This window comes from Strongylocentrotus purpuratus, unplaced genomic scaffold, assembly GCF_000002235.5.
Source record: "Strongylocentrotus purpuratus isolate Spur 01 unplaced genomic scaffold, Spur_5.0 spur5_scaffold_14, whole genome shotgun sequence".
NCBI classification, from domain to species: domain Eukaryota; kingdom Metazoa; phylum Echinodermata; class Echinoidea; order Camarodonta; family Strongylocentrotidae; genus Strongylocentrotus; species Strongylocentrotus purpuratus.
In genome coordinates this window covers 8105791-8132452 of record NW_022145599.1, presented here as the reverse complement: position 1 = coordinate 8132452, position 26662 = coordinate 8105791, and the positions used below count along the sequence as shown (strand labels likewise).

At 37.5% G+C, this 26662-nt stretch overlaps 1 protein-coding gene across 1 annotated transcript in view; it reads left to right on the top strand.

Annotated features, from left to right (window-relative positions):
• The window catches only part of LOC574554 (casein kinase I), a 50417-nt gene extending 24014 nt beyond the window's left edge, over nt 1-26403 (top strand). Inside the window, 6 exon segments of the mRNA XM_774870.5 lie at nt 580-808; nt 10664-10834; nt 15411-15559; nt 16626-16812; nt 18104-18112; nt 20030-26403. Of these exon segments, the coding sequence (XP_779963.1) occupies nt 580-808; nt 10664-10834; nt 15411-15559; nt 16626-16812; nt 18104-18112; nt 20030-20256 (972 nt within the window). The 3' untranslated portion in view covers nt 20257-26403.
• Nucleotides 26404-26662: the final 259 nt, after the last annotated feature.

The following is a 26662-nucleotide window of genomic DNA, read 5'->3' as shown; positions in this document are numbered from 1 at the left end:
TTTATTTTTATTCTATTTTTTGTTTAACTGTTATTCATTTTTTACCCCCCCCCCCCCCCCCCCCCCCCCCCACCCCCCCCCCCCCCCCCCCCCCCCCCCCCCACCCCCCCCACCCCCCCTACAGCAATTTTATAGACAGATTACAGTTAAGAAAAAGTTTGTCATGAGGTAGAGATGTATGTTTTATTATTTTCATTGATATCATAAGGTAGTTTACACCCACAAAATATCATGAATGACAAGTCAGAAATCAATGAAAATATACAAGTTATTAATGAAGGTACATTTATAACATGAAGAATTTAATTTTGTGAGAATCCATCATCATCACCATCAAGGGCATCGAGCCGCCTTACCAATATACCCTATAAAAGATTGATTTTATTAACAATTCAATTCAATTCATTAATTTCATCTTTGATGCTTTCATTACTTCCACTTTATTCTATTTTGTATTTTCTCGTGCCAAGCTTGTTGATATTCTCTTAGGTATAACACATGAGGAAAATATTCCCCTTTTCAATTTCTTTTGAAATGATAAAAAGCATTATCATTCTTTCGTGTTTCCTTCCAATACAGATAAGTCGGATAGAGTATGTCCACAGTAAGAACTTCATCCACAGAGACATCAAACCAGACAACTTCCTCATGGGGCTGGGCAAGAAGGGTAACATGGTGTACATCATAGACTTTGGTCTCGCCAAGAGGTATAAGGACCCTCGGACCAAACTACACATAGCCTACAGGGAGAACAAGAACCTCACGGGAACTGCCAGATATGCAAGCATCAATACTCACTTAGGAATCGGTAAGTGCTGGAATACTAGTAGTCTGAGTTTTCATTGTGCAGGATTTATGATACAGAGTTTATAGTTGTTAAAAAAATACTGTATCCAAGTATTGTGCATGCTTGTTTTGTATTGTTTGCACTGTATTAGCTTTGAGCAGTACTCTGCAGAAATTTTGCTGACCCATTGTAGAGATCCTTCTATCAAAGGAATTGCCACCTATTGTAAGTAAGGGGGGGTGTAGGTTTCTCCTATGAATTATAAAAAAATTGTAAATTTCATGAAAACATATGGATTTAGGTCAACTTCACTGTCATATTGTATGACTCCTTAACATCCTTGTTACTACGCCAGATATTTCATGAATTCATATGAAATACAATAGCACCATAACCATAACCACTGAGAAAGGAGGTTGACAATGCTAGTTTCTTTTGGGGCTTACCGGTATTGCGAAATGGAGGCTGATGCGTGAAGCTACAGAAATTGATTTTTACTTCAAAGAGAGCTTACTTTGGATAAATAGAGTAATATCAATCGTAATATTGCTCTCTGTGTGTGGCAGCCCATGGTATTGTCTTAGTGTTTTTTTCACAACCACGGAGCTCAAGCAATGCCTGCCACACACACACACAACCCTTACCCCAGCAACCTCTCCTCTCTCCCCTCTCTGTGGAGATTTTCTTGAAATCAAAAGCTGCATACTTGACCCTGACTTTTCGCCTACATCCAACACCTGCCAAGCTGTCTTTGATTTGTCTGGTAAACGGCTGAATTCTAGCAGTAAACTCTATCTCTCTCTCTCTCTCTCTCGGCCCAGTTTTACTTTCAAATGTCAAGCTGAAAATCAATCCTTTGGGGAGTCCATTAGATCTCAAATCTACAAAGAAACTTGTGCAATGGATGTGCCTGTGCATCTCAAATTGGAAGTGTATTCTATTTGAAAGCCTTTTCAAGGGGGAAAAAACACCCTTAAAGTGCATTTACATGTGTATCTGCACAGGTCGTACCTGTATGCATAGTTTTTTTTTTTTGGGGGGGGGGTGGGGGGGGGGTAGGGTGTGGCGAGCAGTAATGTGAATGTGTACGTTGTACACCAATACAACATACATGTAATGATGTGCACATGGCTCGTTTTGTCCTGACCTACCGGTTATTTCCAGAGAAAAATTACCTACAATTTGGATAGTACAAAATAACACTCTCTTGTTTCAAAACTGGTTTTCAATGTTTACTTCATTGAAAGCCAAACAAATTAATTTTAGCCATTGGGAAAAGGCCAGTTCATTGTAACACAGCTCCTGTCTCACTGAATCTGTGCAGCTGTAGAATCATTTAGTACCAGGTAATTATTTGGCATGGGCCAGCACACAAGATAGGAAGCTGGGAGAAAACGCTGATCATCAAAATGGATCCAACAGATGCGTCTGTCTGTCTGTATGAATGCTATCTGTGTGTCTGTCCTACCAGACCGTACAGCCAGCTGACAGATGATAGCGATGACAGTAGTTTGGTACGAGTCCACCTAGCACTCAGATTAGGGTAGCACCAACACTGTGCCAATTCAATGCCTTGTCCAGTCTTTGTCTAGTACCTGGGTCACATTGCCAAATCAACTCAAAAATTATCGATAACCGACAAAGTCTTGGCCATTCAGAATGACATCGTTTTTTTTGTTTGGTCTATTGCCTACAAGTATCAGGGCATCATTTCAGGAACCGTCATAACTACAAGTTTACTGACATCCCATTGAAACTCATGGTCAATTTAATACAAACGTTTCAATGGGTTGTCGGCGAACTTGTAATTGTGACAGTTTGTGAAATGCTGCGATGGTGTCAGTCTCCTTGGTGCGACTTGGGTAAAGGCATTGTTTTACATATCATTATGATCCACAAGGAATTTGCAGAAAAATAGATCCAAAATTACGGTAAAGAACCATTTGTTGATCTTCAAAATGGATTCTGGTGTTTACATTTAGGTCAATCATGTACTGTGCATGATTGATTCATGTTCGTACATGCCATCGTATTATAAACATGGTCCATGGGTTAAACAAAGGAGATCTACCAGGTCTCGGTAGCTTTGAATGATATGTCATATGTTGTGGTCTCAGAAGCAAATGAGTGGGACTAGGAGTTTGAATGATATGCCTTCTGCTGTGGTGTTGTGGTCGCCTGATTCACAACAAGTAGGGCCACTGTATGTTGTCCGTGTCTCCTGGTAATAATAATAATAAAATGAGCCTTGTATATTGTAGCACTCATATATGTCAGACTTCACACTACTGGCACTCCTGATTATTACCCTGGCTTTAGCATGGCTGCCATTACGGCGCTCTAGCATTTCAAGGAATGAATTCCTGCCAGGTACCCATTTACAACGCCTGGGTTGAGTGTGGCAAATGAAGATCAATGTCTTGCCAAAGTTGGAACAGTTAAAACGATACTGCTTCTTTTTATGTATTGGAGGAGGGGGATGAGTGAGAATGTGTAATTCTCATCTTTCTTCTATCGATGATAAAGTAAACAAGGCAGAAAAGTTAATGATTAAAGAGTGCTTCCTCTATGTGAATAATCAGAGGCAGTGGCATAATTTGAACAAGAGCAAAATCTCCAAGTTCAGTCAGTGTAAACTACCATTTAGCACATTTTAGGAATTCTTTGAAGTACTTGGACAAGGCCTCTTGATTCTTTTCCCTGGCTCTTTCTCTCTCTAGGCCTGTCCTCACTATCTCGAGATTGCCAAATATCCAGCTATTTGAACTATCCCGATCGCAAACTATCCTGCTAATTTGCGTCTTCATCAGACCGAAGTAGCAATTAGAAGGATATTTGGTCAGGATTGTCATCCCAAGATATCTTGGGATAGTTTGCAAAATATCCTACTATTTGGTAAAATATCCAGCTATTTGTCCCATGCGTCTTCACTAGACCGAATATTCGCAATACACGCTAACGCTGAGCAAAATATCTCGAGCTAATTTCTCAAGGTCGAGTTTCAAGATAGTTTCAATCTCGAGATAGTGAAGACGTGATTTGTTACTTCGGGATTATTTCCCAAATAGCGGGCTATTTGGCAATCTCAAGATGATGAAGACGCGCCTTCTGCCTGGCACTATCCCAACATTAGATGTGAGGTGACCCGATGATGTTTATGATTCGATTTACCCAGCAGGTGCGTCACAACAAAGATAGGGGGTAAACCTCAGTCATTTGGAGAGTCTGATTTTTTTCAAGAGAGAGGTGGATGAATACAGGAATCATACATGTCCATACACTGTATCTAGGCCTCTGTTCTATCATAATTCGCTGACAGTAGTTTGAAAGGTGTTATTAGTTCATGCAACCTTTTGTTACTACACTAGGTATTGGTTTTGTTCTACTGTTTGATTGAAGGGATCATCTGTTTTCTAATTGTGTACAGATTTCAAGATATTTCCCACTTCTCTTTCTAGTCTTATAGAAAAAATGTTCTGATATGCATGTTATGCTGGTCATTAGATGCAATTAAATGCAATGCAAGCTTGATTTCTTTATTACAAAAGAGGCAGAGTTGTTAAATTCCTAATCATCCGTTACTGTACCTTTAGATTTAGATTGAAAGCGTTTCAGTTGATTGGAATCAAGTTTTTGTGGTGTGTCTACAGTTTTATGTTTTTCCTAATAGTTTGCTTCTGAAGACAATTAATCTTATTGGCTTATGTACATTTGGCTAAAACTTCCAATGCACCACTCCAAATGACATAGGCTGCGCTGTACACAATACAATAAGAGCTCTGCATCGATGGGCAGATGTGCTTGACTTCAGTTTACAGAATAATAGGTTTGTTTCTTGGTTTTCTGAAAAGCAATAAAATACGTGGCATACTATTTGGTTTTAAAAAGGGCAGTATTATTAAACAAGAAATGGTTATACAAGGTCACATTGTAAATGGAAAGGAATGGTTATTCTCTAGTGTACTTCAAACAGTGTTGCCCTCTTGTCTGTGTTTTGTTATGTCGCTTTTGTGATAACCATGTTGTTTTTACAGGTAATTCAAATTCGATTTTCAATTCAAAAAGAGTTTATTCGTCAAATGATTAGCAGCCAAAGGCTGAATTGCACATTTGTTACATTTAAAGATATACAAAATAAATTATTGAAATAGATACATACAAACAAAATTGCAAAGTGCACGTTACAAACCAATAGTAAATGTTAAAAGTTTAAAAAGTGATGAGTGGCAGTGGGCATTCTCGTGGTGATGGGCACACATGTCCAGGAGGTGGGCCCCTTCCCCTTCAAAAAAAATAATTAATCAAACGACCCCCTCCCCCCTATAACTATAACTAGATCCGATTGCTGAAAGCTATACAAAAAGGGGATTATGCAAACTTCGCAAAACACCAACAAACAAAAAACACACAAGCACTCAAGCACATACAAATCAGATAACAAGCGCACAAAACAATATAAAGCGAGGAGCAGAATGTGAATGTTGAGTTAAAGTTTATTACTAAGAATGTCCCAGTTGATTTCTGTCCATATAATCATTAAAATCATTAACAGTCTTGCACTCTGAACTCTGTTTCACTTCAAGAGCGCTTCTGTTTTGGGTTACTCACCAAGCGTTGCCACCAGTCAGTATTACCTGCAACAATCACACTGTTGACCTCATTTCACCCAATCCAACATGTGTCATGAATGATAATTCAAAGATCTTCAGATTAGTAAACATTAGATTATCTTCCATGTCATCACAAGGCCATGTCTCACAAGGCTCATGCTAATTTGTATTGATATATGAGATGATGTAAAGCACTCTGTGTACGGGTACATCATGAACAGCTGGTGAGCCAGCCGAGTCACTGCCTGTTAGAACAACCGCATGAATTTAAATCACCTTGTGTATACATTATTCAAAGAAAAAGGGTGCCAACTATTTTCAGTCATATGCCAATAATTTGTTTAAACCATGAATATTCAATATCGTAGTGTGGTTGATTCAAAACCTGCATAATTATGAGTGATTAGCCTTGGTGGTTTTGACATTCTTTTGTAGATGGTTTTGCTTTTATTCACTTTCCTGTCAACTTTTCCACGAAGTTGCTGCTCATGTTTTTTAAATTCTACCATGTAAATTGATGCAAGGTTATTTCTATAAATGACATTTAATGGGAAATTTCTAGATAGGCCTAAGTTATTGTTTTTGTAACATGCTTGGCATTTTATCTGAAGGTAGTTTAGGCCCATAGACTGACATTTTGCAGGCCTAGAAATATGACGTTGCCTCAACCCACGTAAATGTCCAGGTAAATGTACCTTCACACATACCAGCATGCATGTGTTACTTTCAATTTAGGCTTACAGTTAGTAATACTGAAGTCATAAGTCCAGACAAATGTTATGCGCTTTTTTCTCCAAACAGTTGTAGAAAGCCCCGGTATTACAAATGAGCTATATTTTCTTTTAACACACTTCAAAGTGATATATTCTTTCTGCTTTAATCTTTCAGCATTCAATACATTCATGCACATTTTATCTACAGCAGTTACTCTTCTTTTTTATAATAGTAAGTCGCCCTTTGTCATTGGACCTGCAACCAATGACTACCTTTATTTTCTTTAGGAACTCTGTCCAGTGTCCTGTTCCTTCCTTGGTCATATTTACTTGGACCACAATCACAATCTAAATCCCTTGATCACATAAGTGGTCCAAAGGACATGACCTCACACCATTAATCTCTCCATTCCTAGTAAAGCCCTGGGACTTACCAGACTTCAATCTGACCCTAAAGGGGATGCCCCTTGGACCAGAGGGGTAGGGGCAGTTACGGGTAGGGGGTATAGTATCGGGGTGTAGTATCGGGGTGTTGTATGGGCTACCTTTCAGAGGAAGGGTGATAGTGATCACCATTATGATTCATTCATATGATTCATATTGAACTCCACTCAACCTAGGGTATCCATTTGCACCCTATCCATGTTGTAGATATCTCTTTGAAATTGAATTCAGATTCTGAAATCTTACGACCCCCAACCTCTTTGTTGAGTGTTCCAGGGCTACAAGTAATCCACCTTTCACTTCATCTAGTCCCCATGACATGTAGGATTGTAGGCCTACTGGTCTGCAAATCCTGTAGGCCTACTATATTTTGTGGATTTAATTATTGTAAAGGAATAAATGTGCAGGCCTATATGGACATCAGGTTATTTTACACCCATTTACATATATGATGAACATATGGGCATACTTTAAAAAATGAAAATAAATCAGCTTTAGATATCCCCTCCCTCCCTGTCTCTTTCCGATATATTCAAAGAAGTTCACAAGAAATTTTTATGAGAAGACAGTTGCAATGTCTGTTCCCTTGGATCATGAAAGCCATCTCTCATCAGCTCCTTAGTGTGTGCACACGAACATGTATGTACACAATGTGGCGACTATCTATTGAATGCAGTATGATGCTGCATCGTAGGCAAGGCTCCAGTATTTCATGTATTGTAGCGAAACTCTCTCTCTCTCTCTCGATGATATGTGCATGGCTTGATATGTGGTACGGAAAGGGGCGATTCTCTACACACTCCACTGCGATAGATGCACGGCGGCAGTGAGGGGCTGGCTCCTATGTAAGCTTATACGTTTCTGTCTAGAGAAGAGGCCTGTACATGTATCAGTGTGCTTGTGGAAGCATAATAAACATTGAATGGCGAGCCATAGGTCATATACTTTTCTCAGGAGCGATAGTCAAGATGCCTGAGCAATGATTTGACAGTCAGCAAGGGCATTGCATCGGTGGTGTCCATGCTCTCTGGTAGATGATGTCTTACCAAGAAAGAATTTACCCCTGATGAGTATTAGATGGTTAGGAAGTAGGAAGGAAATGATTAAGGGAAATGATTTGCCCTTGTGTACCCAGAAGTAGAAACACAGGTCGCAAACAAATTGGTGATAACAGCAGACGTGTAAAATACATTTTGTTTGTGTTAAATGTATATACTTTTGATACAGGATTCCAGAATGAAGAATCTATCAGGGGAAAAGAGGACGAGACTTGCAGGTGTATACCTCCATTTCAAATTCAAATACATTACAAAGTATCTTTCCAAGCTCTTTGCACCATCATTTCTTATTTGTGTCAAATTTAAATACATGCAGGCCTATTTTATAACATAAAGAATAGTGTAAAATAAATGTTAATAAAATTCCCATTGCTGATTTGACATAAATCTGGAATTCACGATGACATATTTTTGTTCGCGTAGTACAGGAGGCTCTAGTGAAATAATGAGTGCAACAAAAACATGCACATAATGGCATTGAACAGAGCTTGGGAAAATGTCTGCTTACATGTACAATCAGACATTATGAATTACATGCCTTATTAAATTTGATTGCATTCTTATAGTGTACATTATAACAACTGTGCTACCTTCCACGAAAAATGATTGATGACTCCAAGATAAGGGAGGCGCAGGCTGATGCTTTCTGACTGAGCCAGGCCAGGCATGGCTTCAATCCATTGTCAGAGAAGAATCTATTTTATGATTGATAATGTACCCAGTACTAGATGTGATGAATGACGGAGCGACTTCTCGTCCATGCTAACTGGCAGTGGTACATACATACATGATGATGTTTACACGAAGGGAAAAGGGTGCGATGAAATGTAAATGGCTACTGTGTCCAGAATGGGAATGTAAAAGTTCAGTTTCCATGTTGGCTATGTGCTCCCTGCATGTCAGGTAAATGCCAATATTGAAAAATATTGAGGTGAGAAATCCATGAGAATTTTCTTGTCATCTGCTTTATGCTGCAAGTGTTTTGGCACTGATTTTAAGCTGCAGATTGCAAGTTTTAAAAAAATTGGAGGCAATTTGTAATAATTTGCTGTACACCTCAGCCTGAGCTTGAGCAAGTCTGTTACTGTTAGTCTGATTTGTAGTTTATTTGGTATTTTCATGCCCACATAATAGTTAGGTGGGCCTAAACTGCAACATTTTCATCAGAGCTTTGTGTTTCTCGAAATCGTCGACAATATAAGTTATAAAAAGTGAAAAGTGAAAAAGAGATTTAAAAATTGTTTATCAGTTGAGGAAAGTAAAGATCAAAGAGGGCGAATACTTTTTTATATTTCATTCTCTGCATCTATTTCCAATCGTTCAAATGCTGCATGTAGTATGCACTGTGAACTTCAGATGTGTTATTGTCTTGTTTTTTGATGGGGGAAATGCTGCAATCCAATGGGGAAATACACATCTGAAATAGAGGTCTAGCTCATGATTCATACTCCAAAGTCTGTGCCAAAGCCATGTCCCTCAACTCCATTTTTGTTTGCGTGCAGAAATTTATCTCTGATTTACGAGAGGTGATTACTACATTTACATTTCTGAAAGGGAGGTTATTACAATACCAAGGATGTGCTGTTTACATAGTTTGAATGGTCATGACTTTACAAATGAGCAGGGGAATTTTCCATGAACTGATTAGCTTTGGTTTGTTTCATTACTTCTACAACACTTTTGCAGTTAAGATCTATGACATACACAATAAATGTCTACATGTATGTGACATGCAGATTTCATTCCCCCTTTATTTATTATCAGGTTGCTCCATCATTTATGAATGTGAGTCGGTTCCTTTAAAGTCAAATGGCTTATTAATAGCAGTCTTTAGGAGGAGAAAATAACTGTATAGGAGTTATAAAAGTTACAGGTACAGAGAGATATTTCTCGTCTCTGAGATCAACAATTTTTGTAAGCATTTTGGATATTTTCACAGGTTTTTTTTTACATGTAAACCAGACATGTTCATTTTCACTTCAATTGACACGCGTGGCAATCAACATTGTATGTTTTTAGATGACTGAAAAACAGCAAAATGAGTAATTTTACAAGACTTATGCTGCTGCGGGAGGACAAAGAAAATAAATATTGGATTTCAAGCAAGAAAGAAACTTGATTCTAGTATGTGATGAATCATTGGGAGTGAGATTTTGGTGGCCTTCTACTGCTACAAGTAGATTAATACTGTGATGAAAACATACATGTAGCACCCAGTGGATAATAGAGGCTCCTTTTGTGTCTTTGATAGCTCCTTGAGGTCCATGGATTTATCACCAATCTTTGTGATTTGTGTACTTGGCAAGTTCATTTGTTCAAAACCTTTTGCCCCAAATCAGTCACAGAATAAATGATTTTGTTTCCATGTTTCTGTGTATTCTTAATGGCTCTATACTCCATCTTTTCTTTCATTGTCACAGTCCATGGCTCTCATTATGTACACGTCATCCTACATCATATACGTGTACATGTAGTCAAGTACATCATATACGTGTAGATCTCAATTATATATTCATACATGTACATGTACACTATGATTGTTATGTGTCTATCTGTAGAAATGAAATCCCACATGAGCATTTGTACTGCATTTTATAGCTGCCAACTATTCCAATTTTGGAGAAAGCAGTCCTATTTTTTTCCCCCTTCATACAAGTTGTAGGAACCCTAGATTCTCCTCTTCAGAAAAATTATTATGTAAAAGCATACTAAATAGACTGTATTCAGAATTTGCCTTGAGATATTCCTGTATTATTTTCTATTAAAGGTTACCAGGTACAGCATATGTCTTTTGTAATCAGCTTTTCTATCTCTCACCCAGATAGCTGACATGTCTACTCTGTGCTTTTTCTTTCAGGGCTGACCAAAAATCTTTATCAATTTCTAGATGGAATTTACGTCATTCGTAATTTGTTTTCAGTCATCTGGTGTAGACAACATCTTTCCCACATAGTCTTATTACTTCGAAAATGGAACATCTGACTTTGTCTTATCTACTCATATTATCAGTTTGTTTATGAATCCCTCTATCCTGTCTTCTTATCCTTACAGAGCAAAGTCGGAGAGATGACCTGGAATCATTAGGCTACATGTTAATGTACTTCAACCGAGGCAGTTTACCTTGGCAGGGTCTGAAGGCGGCTACCAAGAAACAGAAGTATGAGAAGATCAGTGAGAAGAAGATGTCGACGCCCATTGAAGTCCTCTGCAAAGGATACTCACGTGAGTAGTGGTGGGGAGGGACCCAGATAACAATTAGCTGTAGATCATTACTCAAGTCTGAAGTCTAGTGTCTGGAAAGGTGAATTTAGAATATGGAATATATGCAACAGAAGATCCATTCACACTCAGAGAAAATGTGTTTTGAGTTACGATTCATATCCCACTTCCTCTGCACCCATTCATATTTGAGATAAGTAGAATTGATTTTGTTATATTTTTTCCAGTTAATTTAGTTGTAACAGGAGACCCTAGCAGAGAGCGCTCCAATTACCATTGTTGTAGCACTGAGCGTACAGCAAAATGTTTGTGGTTATTCGCAAGAAGACATGGGGATAGTACAATCTCAATCAGAATTAGAGTCTTGTTAATTGATGATATATTTCTGTTCACACTCAAACAAAGGGGCAAGTCTGATTGCAGATCCGAAAATATATTTAAAATCTCACTAATTGCTCTGTGTGCGAATGAACCTAATGCATGCATTTCTCCTGAACTGAAGAAACCTAGGAGTGATTTATTAATAGAAAAAAACAGCTAGAAATAAAGCTGTCCAAATATAGCAAGGGGGTCTGTAACATGTGCCAAATTGGTAACAATAAAACAACACTTGCTCTTCTTGCAGAGGAAGGGACTCTTAACTTCAGTGTGAGGGGCGACATTTTTCATATGATCTTCCAGTTGTGGCAAATTTAGCCAAGTTGTATCAAATTCTAAACCTAAAGAAGGCCTTAAGTAAGGTTGTAAATTTGTTGTTGTGGTTTTTGTAAAAGAGATAACACTTTAGAAAATATCTTGACACGATGAAAGGAACATTGTGAGGAAGTAGAATGTATCCGCGTTGGCTGCTTTCCAGAACCGTTAATGAACAATTACCCGGTTACGTCAAACTGACAAATGAATGACATCTAAAGAGGCTTTTGAAATAGAAAAAAGAACATCTTTTGGGCGCAATCCTGAGTGTTGCCAAGTAACTCTCGGAAATATGTACTGATATACACAAGTTTCTTTGCATCTAAAACATGCAAAGGGTTGTTAAACAAGAGCATTCTCAGAATACGTTAGTCAAAGAAGAACAGCATAACATGTATAATACACTCAATGTGCCTATTGGATTCATTTCACAAGTTATTGATGAGCTACACTTGAGTGATTTTTATATTAGTATTGACTGATCATAACAACATTGCTTTGTTTGCATTTCACTGAATTGATGAACTCCGTCATATTTCTGGCTTTCATATTCAGCGGTTGAATGCATAGTATGAATACAATCAATATTCTTTTTACCAAGTGAATGGCAGTTTACGAAAAGCAGTACTTCCTTTTAGACAAGCCAAAAAACAATTCCCAAAACATGATATAATTTATAAATAGAAAAATAAAAATAAAGATAAATAATAATCTTGTTTAAGAAATAATTGAACAGAAATCTATGGCACCTTATGTACCATCACTTTATCATTTCACTGCATCTTTTGCCACATGAAATGTATACCAATGGTTGCATGGTTCATGTATAGTGGATCATATGACAATAGTTGTGCACTAAAAAAATTATTATAGAAATTGTTATGATTAGTATTCATTACAATGATGATTTGCATCAATGTAAATCATCTCTTGACTATCATTAGATCATCTCTTTGCGTGCTCATGCACCAGTGGTCACTGATTATGTCAAATCATGAGAAGATGCTCTACCCTGACAACAGGATACCCCCTAAATGGGTACAAGGTATCACTGCCACGGGATGCAGTAATAAACAACACCTTTTGTCAGAACCCAGCCCGTACGACGTAAATCCTGCCTTGCTCAACTACTAGTCTTTGGCCCTAAAGGCTCAACACATCATTATTTATAGACTTTGTCACGTTTCCCCCCACTATTTGTGCCATGTTTGTGCAAATTTGTCACAAAATGGGACGAGGTGTCAATGCTGTTGCATAGTTAATTCCGAAAAAAATCCGGGAATGAAATCCCTGTGTTCGATCTGTAAAATTACTCTAGTATTATGGTGTAACATAATGAATAGAATTAAAAAGCTTTTGCATAATGATGCATACTTTAAAAGAAAAATACAATATGGCACATGAGATCTCTTTTGTGTATGGCACAGCAAGAGGTGAGAAAAATATGACATTGCATTTTTTCTTTCTTGGAGTAGAGGACTGGAGGGGGGGGGGGTTGGAGTTGTGGAGTTCTGCTTTAAAAATGTGTACATTCAAGGAAGATGATTAGTTCAGTTCATGCCCTTATTGGAGGCTTAACTTGTGGTTGTGAAGGGAATTAGGTGATGTCAGGGAAGCTCGTCTGCTGTCGGAAGGATTCATTTAAAACTGGGTATGAGAACAAAGACTAAGTGGCGTTATCTTCCATGAAATCGGAGAGAGAACACCCGAATTAGAATTGCTAATTGGCGAACAAAAGATGATGTGTCACTCTATAATACTGTTTTCAATCACTCTCCTTTTTTTCTTCTAAAGTCAATCAACCCAGTCTGTCACTGCTTAGTGAGTGATAAAATCATAATTTGGGAGACATGAACTATGTTGAAAACAATTTAGTAAACGTGCATGTGCTTCAGTCTGTCCTAAACCACAAACGAGGAACACACCCTTATTATTTTCCACTCGAATGATGCCTCATTTCCACTTTTGTTCACACACAATTCTTGCGAATCAACCCTTTTTTATTGTAACATAAAATTAGTGATGATTGATACCTCTGTACTATTAATATAACTCGTTGAGAATCTGTACTCTAGAAAGTCTATACTAGATCATGCTGTTCAACTATAATAACTGATGAAGAAGCTGTACTCTAAAAATACATAATAGATCATTTTGTTTAACCAGTGCATGAATGAAAGTTTGCAGGATTGGGCCATTGCCTAGATTCTTACAGATATCCTGTTTTTCGCCATCACATTTTCCATTTCGCAATAGAACCAAAACATTGTGATCCACTTCCTTCTCTTAATTAGATTCCAGTTTCCATCAGCAGTTGAAACTTACGTACACCAACTGTAGGATATTCTCTAAGATAAACCAAATTCTACTGGGGTATTGTTGAAATGATTAGGGTTATTTGAATGAATATAGCTCGAGAGTTGATAAATTCCATAAGCCCTGAATTGGTGAGAGGTGTATGACTCACACAGCTATGGGAACAAGTAGAGAATCAATACAAATGAAAGGCCATTGGCAAAGGTTATCTGGACAAAGGCCAATGATGAAGCAAATCTAGACAGAGCCCGTTGATTTGGTCTCCCTGGTTGTCAATGAAAGATAGCAATCGTTCATACACGCTAAACTACATGTATGAATTGTTTACAGTGCAAAGAAGTTGTAAAGTCGGTCATGGATTACAAATATGAAGCTGATTATATCTACTGATGAAAACAAATTGATGTTTAGATATGGGAATTTAATCATATTATACATGTGATCATACTGATTATGCTGTTCATTGGCTAAGGAATTGATACAAATGCAGGAACAAAACACATACATTACACATTGCGGAATGCCAGGGATCGACATTCTTACACATGCATAACATAGTTCATCATGATTTAGCCAAGAGGCTGTCGCGATACATCAACCGAGTAACATAGTTTGCAATGAGAACATACTCCTAGTTCTGAAAGACCAATGAATTAAGGGATTAGCGCGGGTATCTGTCCGCAAGAAGCCGAGGCAGTGACTCAAGCAGAGTTGATTTCTTGTCAGTAACAGTTGCATCCTTCCTAATAGAAGATGAGCTCCAAACCCTGACACGTAGTAGCTGATGGCATATCCAGATGAGAGAGTGAGTGAGTGAGGGTGAAAGAGAGGGAGAGAGAGTGAGTGAGTGAGATAGAATGCAAGGGAGAGAGAGAGGGGGGTTGAGGATGAGAGAAGGAGGGTGAGGAATAGAGAGGGAGAGAAAAGGAAAGAAAGAGAAGGGAGAGAAAGTGAAAGAAAGAAGGGAGAAAAGAGATGAGAGTGAGAGATAGAATGAATGATAGAGAGAAGGTAGAGAAAGAAAGAGAAAGGGGGAGTGTGAAAGAGGGGGAGGAGAGAGGGAAAGAGAAACTGAAAAAAAAAGAGGGAGACAACAGAATGAATTTGCAATGACCCCACAATGACCTAGTATTCACTTACTTTTTGAATTGCGGTGGTAAACTTGCCCGATCTTTTGACAAAGAAGGGCTACTCCCTAATGAATGAAGCATATCATGTAATGCAGAACATGAAAATTAGGAAAGTAAGTTTTTAATGACCACATAATTGAACAGTGCACATCTAGACATCCATTTATACAAATTTGAATTTTCATTAAAGTGATATAAGCTAGACATGTTTTAATGGACTGTATAGAAGACTTTCAGTATTGCTTTAGTATATTAGTTACTTACAATTTTGATGATTTGAAAATTGATGTGTGCCATCCTTTGTTTCGTTTGTAGAATCTCTGTAATATGAGTTTTAAAAAGTCAATTTCAAAATGGTGTAATGTATTGTAAAAGTGCTTCCGATATTTATACAATATCGCCATATTCAAACTGTATTTCGAATATGCTTATTCCCACAGCCGAATTTGCCACATATTTAAACCACACAAGAAATCTGCGATTCGATGAGAAGCCTGACTACTCCTTTCTCAGACAGTTGTTCCGCAATCTCTTCCACCGATTAGGCTACACATACGACTATGTCTTTGACTGGAACATGCTTAAATTTGTAAGTGTTCTTTTTTTATAAATTTGTAATTGACTTCTCGTTCTCAATCTATTCCTCCCCCCCCCCCCCCCCTCTCTCTCTCTTTTTAGCAGAGTTGTTTCCCTTTTCCTTCTCAAAATCTTAAGCATCTCAAAGAGAGAAAACTTGTCTCCACAAGAACGTAGACATTCATTGGTTTAATACAGAAATTGCCAAATAGGCATTTTAATTCATCTACATCCAAATTTATAAATCGTGTATCTAAGATAATTATAAAAATGAACAACCAACCACTATAGATGTCAGTCAAGTGCATTGTAAAGCACTCACTGAACTAGGTTAATTAAGTTTGTTGTTTTTAAATCAAAATTCGAAGCATGAAGACTCCTTGTCATGACATGTAAGATGATTTTCTTACCAGATTTAGCAAGTGGTTCAGTTTTTTTTTAAGCCTCCTGGGATTCCCCATGCCTCGGTTCCCTGGCAATTCTAGGGGCCACAGAGAATTCACATTTATTATGTTGTAAGACATTAAGTAAATCCATTCACAATGCTTCTTGAAAATCAACTGTGTCAGCCATTTAAAGGACTTGGCTTGACACAAGGTCAGATGATTATTTCTAACAGAGTGATCGTATTAAGGCTGAAGATCTCTCTTGATGGGATTACGATCTTGTCCTGTGTATCCGGGGGTAGGCAAAGGTTAGGTTTCTGGCATTCGTGATGTCACATGATTCCAAGAAGACATGGGTTTCGCTGATCATTCTCGCCGAGGGATGCTGAAAACTAGAAGTATTCTTTATACTGTATATGATCAGGATCCTGTCTTATAAAGAGTTGATACCAATCGCAACTATGTACATAAGAGATATGAGACTGCAAACTTGCGATTGATTGGAGGACTTACGATTTTGATCAATCGTAACTCTATATAAGACGGGGCCCTGATTTGATCTGTCTGAAGCTTCAGGGGCATGAAGCTGTTTCTTGGTTCTATACCAAGTACAATTTAAACCACAACCCTTTCATTCCTATAAAACCTTATTCATACTCCTGATCGCGATTTAAAATGTTTGTCTGTGTTTAGAGCGATGTACCAGGCAGGGGAGGTAAACCCCACCCCACGAAAGAGGCGGAGAGGAGAGACAGAGAGGAACACGAGAGACACCACCATCCCAGGAGCTCAACAACGAGGGCGCTAGCAGGTACCGCCGCCACGGTCCGGCTAAGAAACCAGGAGCCGGCTGCAGTCGTCAACCCGGTGGCTGTCGGAGGTAAGGATGTTTGAACGCGCGCTTACTTGAGCCTCACTCATACTTGATGTGGTAAACTGTCTCTTAAAGCCCCACTGCACTAGCTACTTGCGCCCTCTATACAGCAAACAATGCCTAATCGGTGCCTGTTGGTCCCCCATGATCCCCTTTTTCTTATGTTAATTGAGAGCTGATTTGATGAGATAACCACCTGTCAGTGACCTGGCAGGGAGGTCTAATCCCCCGACCAAACTAGTGCAGACGGGCTTTAAAGAAGCACCATGGTGAAATAACACCACTTCAGCAGAGTGCTTGTCTCTGTTCTGTTTTAATATGTGTAGGGGGCCGTTGTTTTGCCCGCAACTTCTCTTTTCTGATGCCCCTTGCCATTCATTTACAAATTAAATGTTGTTTAAGGGGAAGTCCATCCTGATATTAAGTTGGTTTAAATATAAGCAGAAAAATGAGAGTAGAGGTTTGTGAAAGTTTGAGCAAATTCCAATTAAAAATAAAGTTATGAATTTTTAAAGTTGTCATTAGCTATCTTGCGATATCCTCTCCAATTAGCTCTTTACAGAAATTTCATGAACTTTCATTTTCTTAATTATTGAAGACAGAACAAAAGTGTTTGATACAGGAGTAGTATAAACAGATATTTGCAATGATTACATTTAGGGTGCATTTATGATTGAAAATTTTCTTAAAGGAAAATTAGACATTTTTATTTTGTTTACAGAGCAAATGGGAGTTGACCTTGCCCAATGTCGCAGAGTTGCCAATTTGTGTTTGATTCATAACTTCAAAATATATAACTCTCTTATTTTTATTCAGATTTTACTCAAACTTTCAATGACCTTCTCCTCTCATTTTCTGCTTCTATTAAAACCAACTCTAAATATCAGGGTGGATTTCCCCATTAATTTGCTGGTGCAATTTTTGAGGCAGTTTAACATATCTTGTCTGAACCAGGTTTTAGAAGCACAGCCATTCTGCATATTACACCAATTTTGCTGTCCATTTAAAAGAATAAAAAACAATTACACTTTCTATGACGTTTGCCTAAGGATGGCACTATATAACACTGATTGTAATGTATGTTCTCTGCAGAAGAACCTTTTTAACCACAATAACTACATGTGTATGACATGTAGGCAACTGCACAAACCACAAGTTCTTTGGTTTATAATTACTTGCATTTGCTATTCCTGGTGGGTGTATTTTGGGGAGATAACATTTCATGGTGTGTGATGGGTTAGGGTTCATATGAATGCATTCTATTTATTTTTTTGTAATATTTTGTTGTTCTCTGTAGGTTTCCATGGTGAGTGAGTATGTTACTGTTGTTACATTTATTTTCAATGCAAACCATCTTCAAATTAATTTCTGTATTTAGGTGGAAAGACCTTAGAATCCTTTAGATGAAAAATTACAAGGTTGCTGCACTAAGTTATCAGTTTAAGCTATAGGTAAACAAGAAATATATTCAAGTTTAAATTTTAGAAAATTATTTTCGACACATTTAATTTTGCTTTAATTCTATGGCTGCTTGCTTCTAACACATAGCACAACAAAATTGGACTAATTTCAAATTTTCACAAAATGACACCTTTCGTGATTTTAAAATTGGAAGATTTTTGTTTCTTTTAAAGTTCTGGAATATTAAATCATTTACATGTTCCTCTCATGCTCTTTTGTATGCTTGTATCTCATGCATCTATTCATGACAGCTCTAATTACCATGACTATTATTACTGATTGTATCACAGCTTAACTTGCTCACACATCTTTTCTTTTTCTTTCCCTTTCATCATCTCCACAACTTCCAATTTCTTTAATAATTTTAAAAATCTAAATCGTCCCATTTCTTTTCATTGCTCGCCACACACTTGCCCTTTCTGCCAAATCCTTCTTACTTTCCTGTGGAAACCATTAATGCGGTTGATACAATAATTGAATACCCACCTCCCTCCCCCCACCCCCACAAAATTGCTATTCTGACTTTTCGCAAGAGTAGATTCCAGCCTGGGTCGGGCGGTGCCATCAGTAGGGTCCTCCAAAACAGGGCGTAGCGCCCGAAACAAGACGGGCCTGATGGGGGATGCAATAGTGGGCGGTGGTCCATCCACCTCTATCTCGGGGGGTGGGGCTACTCCCGTGACCAGGGGGCCAGCTAGGCCCTCTGTGCCGTTAGGTATACAGCCTGGCCAACCACCTCGGCGCAGCACACAAGCCAGATAGGTAGGCAGGTGGCATGCTCCAGTTGATTTGCCGTCAGTGTTGCTTTTTCCTTTCCTTGTCTTAGGGTATGATGGCTCAAACAAGCTCATTGAGTAGTCTTTATGTTGTTGTTTGGGGCATGGTGGTTGCTTTTAATGTCAAACCTGTTGATTGCATTTGAAGTTAGTTTTTCCTAGAAGAGGGGATTAGTGCCAGCTTCGGTAGTCACCCTTCATCTTAGCATGCTTTTTTAGTGAGATGTAGGAGAAGATGTTGCACTGTTCTTTTATACGTTCCCTTAATTGGCTGCAGTAAATTCGTTGGGATTGTCTATCTTAGTTGTTGTTATTGAGGAAGCAATAGTAGCATAGTCCAAAAATTGTGCTTGTGAAGAAGCTTTCATTTTATCAGTTCTACATATCTTGTCATTATTCATTTCAAATAATCTTGTTTAAAAATTCTTTGTTCTTTGCATTCAGAACTAATCAATCAAAACATCTATTCTATGTCACCTCTTTCACTCTCTTGTCACTATTGATTATTCTTTCTGTCTTTGAAACAAATGTCTATTTCAAACATGTATGTTGAAAACATATTCCAAGAACTGTTCTTGAAAAAAAAAGACCTGGGGAAAAGTCTGGTTTGCAATTGGAATCTGTTTTTCTTTTTATCGTTAACTTTTCACTTTGGTATCATCCAGTGTTTTTGTACTCATTATTTGTTCAAGTCAGTGGCTGCTTGTACTAATTATCTTGTTATTTTGCATGGTAGTTTTCAGTTTCCTTTTCTATAACAAAAAGAGGGCAGGGGACACTCATTATGGACATATTTGAAATCTCTCATGTATGTAAAGTCAAGTCAGTGTACGGTGATGGACAAGAAGAAGTAATATCTCGTTTTTTTTTGTTATATATTCATTTAATAGTTTTTGTGCCTTTATTCAGTTGCAGTTGGATATATAGAAATATCAGTGGCCATGTAATTGATCGTTTGTTTTCTTTCTCTCATTTTCTTTGTATAGCCACATCTCCCCGTCCAGTTTCCCGCGCTGAGCAGCAGCGCACCAACAACCGGCGCCTGGTGCGAGGTCTGGCCACAGGACCTCCTAGTTCGGACCCGGTTCAACGTGGAGACTATGGCCGTCTCGCGACTCCGTACTCTGCTTTCAATGGTGCCACCAGTACTGGCATGAAGTCAGCCGACGAGGGCGCTGCAAGAACGTCGTCGTCACGTTACATACGCAAGTGAAAAAGGACACGATGCTGTACATAAATGTTTAAATGAAAACACACAAGATATTTTAAAGGAGAGATAGAGAAGAAGGAAGCGTTGGTCATAAGGTGATGTGATGACGAGATGCGCTCACAGCGTTGTCATGGAGATGGGCCAACCCTCCGGATCCAAGGCCGCCAATGACTTGTTGCAATAGAGTTGCCTGAGCCAGATGGGATCCGCCGTACCTACCCCGTTGAATATGCAGCATGAACTCCACTTAACTGAGACTGCTTCATAGAATGGCACGTCATCAAGCAACATGTTCTATATTCAGCAGGTTACTTGATTGTGTGACCCATGTAGCTAATTCACATTTCTTAAGATAATAGGGTTGTTTTTATAGTTTCACTCCCAAGTTTTTTTAGAACAAGGATAGCACTAATGCAGGACAGACTTAGAGATGGTCTCAGGATTGTATGCCTTGGTAGTGGCAGGTTGTAGAGTCTGAATCGTGCTTCAGAGCTGATCTTAATTCTTATGCCTCTAGTTCAGGCTGTTGTTAGGCCTGCGCTTCTGATATTGTTTAAATGCTAATGCCTGAATAGCATGGCAGTCAGAGCACTACTAGTGTTTATTTAACAAATGACTCTTATTCTTATCCCACAAAGACTTTTGTGATTGAATGGAGGAGTTTATTTGGATTCTGCTGGAGCTAACTCCTTTACCATATTGCTAGTATACCACTAACTGATGGAAGAGTGGACCACGATAACCAAATTTGACGATCACTCATAGGATTTGCAGTCTAGCATAGAAGAAACAAACGTGTGGAATAGAGTTCGCTGATATCGATGCAAGGAGGTATCGAACGAAATAGAGGATTTTCTTAACTGAAATGTTGTTTTCCTTGTTCATTAGAGGCTGGGTTTCACTAACAAACTGCGAGTGGTTCTTAAAAAAATACTGTTCGACATGTTTTAATATCAGTGTATAGAGAAAATGCATACACATACATAGCACGGTTGGTCAAATTCTGTCAGTCTGTCATGGTGGGGTCGGGTCGAGTGTGTGACTCACAGCCGGATTCCCGGTAGTAAGTTACATAAGACTGTTGCCAAGTAGTGGTTATTGACACAGACGTGTGGTTAGAATGGTGGACTTGCACAGAACAAGACTCAACTTTGAAAGCACTTTCCAACTCTCATCTCTGCTACAGTTAAAAGGCCTCATGTCTCGCTGTAGAATCTGTCTGTGTTGGGATGCCAAGTTAATTTGCTTTCTTTTTGAAAGAAAATATGGAGTAGGGTTAAAGAAAATGACCAGCCAATGAAATGAATCTCTGCGGCATGAAGTGCATGTTATTCAACTTGCATGTATACCTTTGATTTTGTAACTTAAAAATGGGCAGTTGAAACTAACCCTGAATTATTGAAAAGGGCAATTCAAACTCTTAGAATATAGACATTCCAGCTTACCTGAATTGGTTGAAATTATCCAATTTGCCTCTTTGTTTCATCCTAAATATGGGGAGTTCGACAGCAAATCCTAAACAAATAACGGACTGATTCCACAGTGCAAGAAAAGAGACACTTCGTTGCTTTTACACCTATGAGATATCAACATTTTTACTAAATTAGTGATTTTAATTTAGTATTTATAAACAACTTTGTGAGCATGCTTGAGTCTTGTACAAGCAGAAATGAAATGTAATTGTCCGTTATTCTTTGTAGCGACGCGTAAGGATGTTCTGTTTACTGTTCTTGTCATGATAGTTTGACCATGTGATGTTATTGGAAAACATATGATAGCCAGGACTGCTTGTTGACTGTGTTATGAAAAGCGAACAAAGGAAATCCCCTGAAGGGTTGGGAATGTCATTATGTGATACAGTCAAACCTGTCTATAGCAACCGGACAAGGGAAACACAAAAAGTGGTCCATATAGACAGGTGGTCTTTGTAGATGGGTGGTCACTAAAGCAGGTTTGACTGTTCACCTTTATTACATTATAATGGAATGCCAAAGGATAGTGTTGTTTGGTTTGTGAATGTGCTTCAGCTTAATCATTAGTAGTAGGAAATAAAAATCTGTTATGTCGGGAAAATAAATATTTAAAACTTTTGCTGGATATTAGTCGGAATGTTAGAGAGATGTTATCAGTTAAAAAGATTGGCACCCCATCGTTTTGTTTTCGTTATTATCGACATCCATCACAGGAGTAGTGTAATGCCCAAATGCAAGTGAAATTAAGCTCAGATATAGCCCCTGTATATCACATGCTTAATGCCGTCCATGGGTGATAACATGGTAGTTCTTTTTTCAGAGGTAAGATTTTTTGCTTAGACCTAGAAAGGCATTATATGAAGTGATACAAGTTGACACCCCTTCTGCCCCTCAGTGGACGATATGATTCTTCCCGAGAATATGGTATCCCACAACTTAAGAAACTTTAGCACCGTAAATTCAGCACCAATGGCAATTAAAAAAGCCTGCTTGTACTGAGTCGTTCCAAGTTTAAACACGAGCGTGTATGTAGCATTGTGAGGTGTAGGTATGATAAATAATTCTGTAATATGAATGAGTCTATCCTCTTTAATGGAGTAAACCTGTTTGTCAGCAATTCTTTAATGTGGTGTACATTTCACTATATGATGGTTGATATCAGTAATGTACTATCTGGATGATGGACTTGCACAGCACAACTATGTGAAGTACTCTTACGCTGTTTCACGGCACTATGTCCTCAGATGTTACAAGTGTGTCCAACATCAGATGTCTCTGTGAAAGTGATGTAGGTTTCTGTCGTTCACATTCACGTACAAGCTTAACCTCGAATGTTGCTTAATACAATTTAAGCCATGTACAGCTCTAAAACGTGTTATGAAAGAACGCAACTTTTTCTGTGCATATGAAATCGATGTGAAGTGTGACATAGGCTATACCCATCAAGTTTTTATACACGATGCATAATTTTCACGTCATTTTTTTAGTTCCGAGAGGCGTTTTTCATTTATGAATGCGTGAACTTTTTTTTTTCATCACGTAATGGAAGTGGCTGGCCACCATTTAAACTGCAATCAATTTATTGTAATAAATATCCATCTAAAGTCTCATTTATTTTATTTTGAATGTTTCTATATAGTCAAATAATGCTACACATATACACTGCATTCATCATTTTCTGTATAGAATCATGGGGAGGGGGGGGGGGGGGGGGAAGTAGGGCTGGTTTTCAAATGTCTATTTATTTATTTATTTATTATCTCATATCTTATGGAATGTTAATAAACATAAATATTACCCTCTTTCGATAAATACTTACTCATTCAAAATATTCTTTGGAATTTTCTAATCATTAAAAACAGAAATGATATAAAAGAAGAATAAATGGAGTTATTTACAGCCCCTCCCCCAAAGGCGTAAGTTTGCTCATCGATTAGATTTATTTGTATTGTTGAAAATTTTACATCTCCCATACGAATGAATCAATTGATCATATTAAACCACTATTGATCCAAGTCCAATGTACTGGTTATGGATATTGAAATCGCCATTAGCTGTCATATTGTGGTAGAAACCAGAAGGGGTTCTGACTGTCCTGATTGTCCAAGCATTTTATAAGTCTGTAAATAAATCACAGAGGCTTCCGCTCAGAGCATGAGTGAGTGATGAGAGAAAGAGATGAGAGGTTTGATGGTCCTAAAAGTATGTCAGCTTTCACCAAATACATACACATTTCTATATCTGATCTTCACTTTCACACTAGCATTGTCGTGTTTGAATCTGTTTCTAATGGGTGTCGTTGTCTAATTCACTTATTAAGAATATCTCTCTTTTGAAATTTGTCAGAAGCAGGTCCTGAATTAATTATTATTTTGTCATTTATGAATGATACTATCTGATTATGTTATCAAATATTGAATTGTTTGGACATGGATTCATTCACAAATTTACATTTCCTAATGAAATCTGTTAGTTAATATAGGTGCTCAATGTTTATGGTATTTGTGGCAAAAATTAATCAGATGCTTTTTGATTCATCAAGTCTCTCTGCCTCTATCAATAAATTTAATTTGACATGATGTGTGTGTATATTATAGCTGTAGCGTATTATATGGTTTGCATGTTTGTGTCTCTCTCAATATGCTGAAGGAATAGAATGGAATTATGAAATACTTTCATGAGAAGTAAATATATTTTTTTCTCCATTTTTTTTTTTTAGCTTGGGGGAAGAATTTCAGATTGTCTTTTGTCTACCACAAAGGAGACCAATATTATTAAAGTCTCGAGACTTAGAATGCAAGTTAATGTAGGTGCCAAACAATGATACAGCGTGAAACTTATTTAAAATGTGATATAAAGTCTAAGAGAGATCATTTATCCAATGGGAGTTGGTATTATATTCCTATCCTTTCCTTTCATATGGGTCTATGTGTATGATGAAACTTGGCTTGATGAATGAGCTTGCAATTGTGTCCATCCGGCGCTCATATATATATTCATTTGCATTCCCTCTGTCTTATCATAAACCATGCAATCAGTATTTTCTGATTTCTTCATCCTTCTATCGGAATCCCTTGCCTACTTCATTAGGCGTGTAATTCCCATACAGAGCATTGGGTGTATACACTATGAATAGGGCATTCGCAGCGCTTTTGGTTCAGTTTTAGTCCTATTCTGTTCACTTCATATGTTCTGTATAATGGTAACATGAGAAGTACCATATAATACAAGCAGTTGCTGCTTCCTCTGTGGGTGTGAAAGACTATTATTTCTATGTCATTGTTGACATTGCAAGAAATGGTTGCTACCGACCAGGAATGTGCGTCATTATCTAAATGTTGTAGATTCGAGTGTGTAAATGTTTATATCATGCTTGAAAGGAGAATTCTGTTTCTGAAAACTTTGTTATTTTTTATCAATTCTTTCGGGGAGTTTAACACAAATTGTAGCAGATGGTTGGCATTATTTGGCTTGAAAGGTATTGCAGCTCATGTCGCAGAAAGCATAAGAGGTTATCTGTTTAAATTTAAGTGAATGAATAAAAGGATTGAATTGTGTATGTCTGCAAAGATGAGATTGATGAGTTCTTAGATGCACAAATTTCTTTCCTTTGTTATCTTAGATATATCATCTATCGATTCTCATTGATTGGTTTTTGTGGCATTTTAAGATCTAGTTTGATTTGTAGTGATTTTTGTCTTTGTATTATTTTTTTTCTCTTTAAATTTTTCAAAGTATTTAATCAGGATGTTGACTGAAATTCAATGCTAGGATTTTTAAAATTTTGAAGATATTTAAAGTGAGAGAACGTTTTGTACTTCCATGTCACCATCACTACCACCACCATCGTCATCATCACCGCCATTCTCAAAAGACAATGATAATACAAAACTGTGTACATTTATATTTTATATGGTATTACATTGTACTCTACATAATGAGGCTTATCTTTCTCAAATATACCAGCTTTAATCCATTAAATACCAGACTGTTCATAGACCTGTAGATTCATCTAGTTAGAAAAATCATCTGGTATTCAATGTGTTAAGCATGAAACTTTAGACAAATTTGATGTGTTCAAAGAGAAAGATAATCCTGATTATTTCATTTCATTCATATGTACATTTCTTTTTTCATACAAAAGATGGAAGTACGTGTCGTGTGAGGACGGATAGTATCAAGTTCCACTATATATTTGTGCTCTTGTAAGTATATTGCAAAATCCATGTACAAAATCACATCCCAGAAAATAAATTTTGAGTGTCGTTTTCTCGTCTGTTGAATATAATTTAATTGATAGAACTAATATATTCCTGTGGTAAAAGTCAATTTTTTTTTTTAAACATCAGTTTTGGGAAAGAGAAAAGATTTATAATGAATTCAATCAAGGAATGGGGCGTTTTCCTTATCCTTTTATAAGAGTATTAATATTTGTTCCCTTTTTTCTCACAAGAAGAATGTGATGTGATTATATGATATATGCATCTTGTTGCACAATAATTGTTTTATATCATAACTGTTCCATGAATTGTAAATGTTTGTAGATGTCTGTTATTAAAGTAGTCCTTTTTTCCTCTTTCTATGTGTATATGAAAATTTAGTCAATGTGAGAACATACTTATGTAGATGAACTTTCTCAGAAAGGATGAAAAATTAAAAAGCTGTACAATAAACCGTATTTATCCGTGTTCTGTCTCTTTTTGTTGTAGTTATCTGACACTAGGAATCATTCTTGTGTGGGAAAAGGATATCTTACAAACAATTTTGATAGAAAATGTTTCATCGCCGGGTAATTACCAAACATAGATTTAAAAACTGGAAGGAGTCGTAAACAACGGTTTCAGTGAATGTGATTTGGAGAAGTTATTGTTCGTTTACAGTTTACACCTACTGTAACTGATCTATACCATCTACATTTGTATCTACTGCATGATAAA